This window comes from Brachyhypopomus gauderio, chromosome 9 (assembly GCF_052324685.1).
Source record: "Brachyhypopomus gauderio isolate BG-103 chromosome 9, BGAUD_0.2, whole genome shotgun sequence".
Classification (NCBI taxonomy): Eukaryota; Metazoa; Chordata; class Actinopteri; order Gymnotiformes; family Hypopomidae; genus Brachyhypopomus; species Brachyhypopomus gauderio.
The window spans coordinates 4,915,633-4,918,132 of NC_135219.1; the positions used below are offsets into that span (position 1 = coordinate 4,915,633).

Below are 2,500 nucleotides of genomic sequence, written 5' to 3' on the forward strand. Positions count from 1 at the left end.
GTGGAGACGATATGCTCAAAGACGGGCAGGACTGAGCATGCTCCAACACGGGCCCGGCTCTGAGCTCTGTGCTCTCACAGGGTCTGAGCTGACTAATTACAAGCAACAAATGGGGACCATCTGGTGTGAGAGAGTGAAAAGGTGTGTGTGGGTGGGTGTGGAGGTGTGTGTGGGTATTTTGTGTGTGTGTGGGGGGGGGGGGGGGGGGATGTGTATGGGTGGGTGTGGACGGGTCTACATACTTATTTACTCTTCACTCTGAACTTAGCGTCTTGTCTCTCGTAGAAGATCTAACTGTAGTGTAAGAACTTTGCGTGGGGTGAGTTTCTGAAGTGAGTCCACTGTGCGTCTTTCGTCCTGGGGAGAATCTCTTCTGCGGGACATGATCCCTACTGCGGGACACGGGGAGAGAGATGCCGGGCACACGTCTGCCTTCTGAATTTGAATCGCAATCAATATGTTAAAGTATGCAGAGTTTGTTGGGGTGGGTGGTTTGTAAGAAGAGCATGCCTGTTTTTTTGTGTGTGCACGCAGGTGTGTGTTTGTGTGTGTGTGTGTGTGTTGAAGATCATGCCAGTTTTGCTTTAGACTCTGACCCACTTTGCTAGACTCAAGAACCATCTGGATAGTCTGCTGTCCTGTAATTGGGCATCATTTGTGATGGGAAGGTGTATGTGTCAGTGTCTGTCTATGAGTGTGTGTGTTATCTCATTTTTTAAATTTACTTTGAAACAGTTAGTGGCACATTGAGTTGTAGTTTCTGCCCTACACCCAACACTACCCCACACAGACCAACACACCCTCCAGACTTCATTACTACACCCAACACTACCCCACACAGACCCACACACCCTCCAGACTTCATTACTACACCCAACACTACCCCACACAGACCAACACACCCACCATTCACTACTGCCCCCACACACCCTCCAGACTTCATTACTACACCCAACACTACCCCACATACAACTACACCCTCCACTCCTGCCCCCACACCCTCCACCCAACACTACTACTCCCCACACCTTCTACACTACTGCTCCCCACACACCCTCCACCCAACACTAATACCCCAACACCCTCCACTCTACACTACCCCACCACACCCTCTACACCACTGCTCCACCTCACTGCCCCACACACACCCACATCCTCTGCCAATCACCACTGCTCCACCTACACTCTCCACCCTTTACTGCCCCACACACGCCCACACACAGCACCCTGCTCTTATTGTCCTCATTTCTAGCTGCACATGATATTACAGTCACTAGTATTACAGGCACTTCTGAACTATAGAATATATACGTATATGTGCTGAATGAAAAGATTCTCTCTCTCTCTCTCTCTCTCAGAACCCCCGAGGCCCATTGCTCCTCCCCAGTTGTTGGGTGTGGGCCCCACCTACCTCCTCATCCAGCTCAACGCCAACTCCATCTTTGGTGATGGCCCCATCATTCTGAAGGAGGTGGAGTATCGCATGACCTCGGGCACGTGGACCGAGACGCATGCTGTCAACTCACCCAACTACAAGCTGTGGCACCTGGACCCCGACACCGAGTACGAGATCAGGGTGTTGCTGACCCGGCCGGGCGAGGGCGGCACCGGCCAGCCGGGTCCGCCGCTCATCACCCGCACCAAGTGCGCTGGTGGGTTCTGGGTTCTTGTTTGTGGCAGGAACCATGCTTTCTTCTCAACCGCTCCGTCCGTCTGTCTGTCCATCCCTCCATCCATCCATCCATCCCTTTCTGTCTGTCTGTGTTCCAGGTCAAATGCTTCTGCTTAGTTGATTATAGCTTTTGTTTGTTTGTTCATTTGTTTACTTGTTTACCTGATTTTGATGCATTATCTTGTCTGCTTCTCGCGCGATACGAGCATGTGCTGCTGTATTTGCATATAAATGACTTCCCCCGGTGGTGGGAGGCGGGGCTGGGGCAGGGGGTGTGCCAGGGGGTGGGGCCTGGGCTTTGTAATAGGAAAAACAGAGGAGTGAGTGATTCCTCCGGCGAGAGCGTCTGCACCAGAGCGGGTGAGTTGGGACACTGTGGCCCTCTATCACTCCAGGTTGCCATGGCGTCTGCACTGTATGTGACCTTAGCAGAGACGGAGGGAATGAGATCGGGGGTGGAGGTGAGGAGACGGAGGGAGGGAGGGAGGGAGAGGCACTGTTCCCTCCCTCGTTCTCTCTCCCTCCTCCTCTCTCTAGGTTGGGGGTGTTTGGGGGCAGGTGGGGTGGGTGTCGGGGTCATTTACCTATTCTTCTCTTGACAGGTTCCATCCCTTTCATGTCTGGCAGCCAATCACATGCTAATCTCCTCCCAGATATGGGCAGTCTGAAACCACCCGCTTGCCCAGCCACTGGCTGACAGCGGGCAGAAATCCCTCATTTTCCATGCAACTCCTCGTCTGTCTCTTTGTCTCTCTCTCTTTGTCTCTCTCTCTCTCTTTCTCTCTCACACACACACCTTGTGTGTGTTCAGGCATGAGTGTGCATCCC

General features: G+C 52.9%; 1 protein-coding gene across 9 annotated transcripts in view; it reads left to right on the forward strand.

Moving 5' to 3' along the window:
• ptprk (protein tyrosine phosphatase receptor type K) overlaps positions 1 to 2,500 on the forward strand; it is a 137,480-nt gene that overhangs the window by 70,675 nt on the left and 64,305 nt on the right. For all 9 annotated transcript variants that reach the window (XM_077016606.1, XM_077016599.1, XM_077016600.1 and 6 more), the window contains one exon: positions 1,359 to 1,652. In XM_077016606.1, the coding sequence (XP_076872721.1) occupies positions 1,359 to 1,652 (294 nt within the window). The remainder of the gene's footprint in view (positions 1 to 1,358; positions 1,653 to 2,500) is intronic.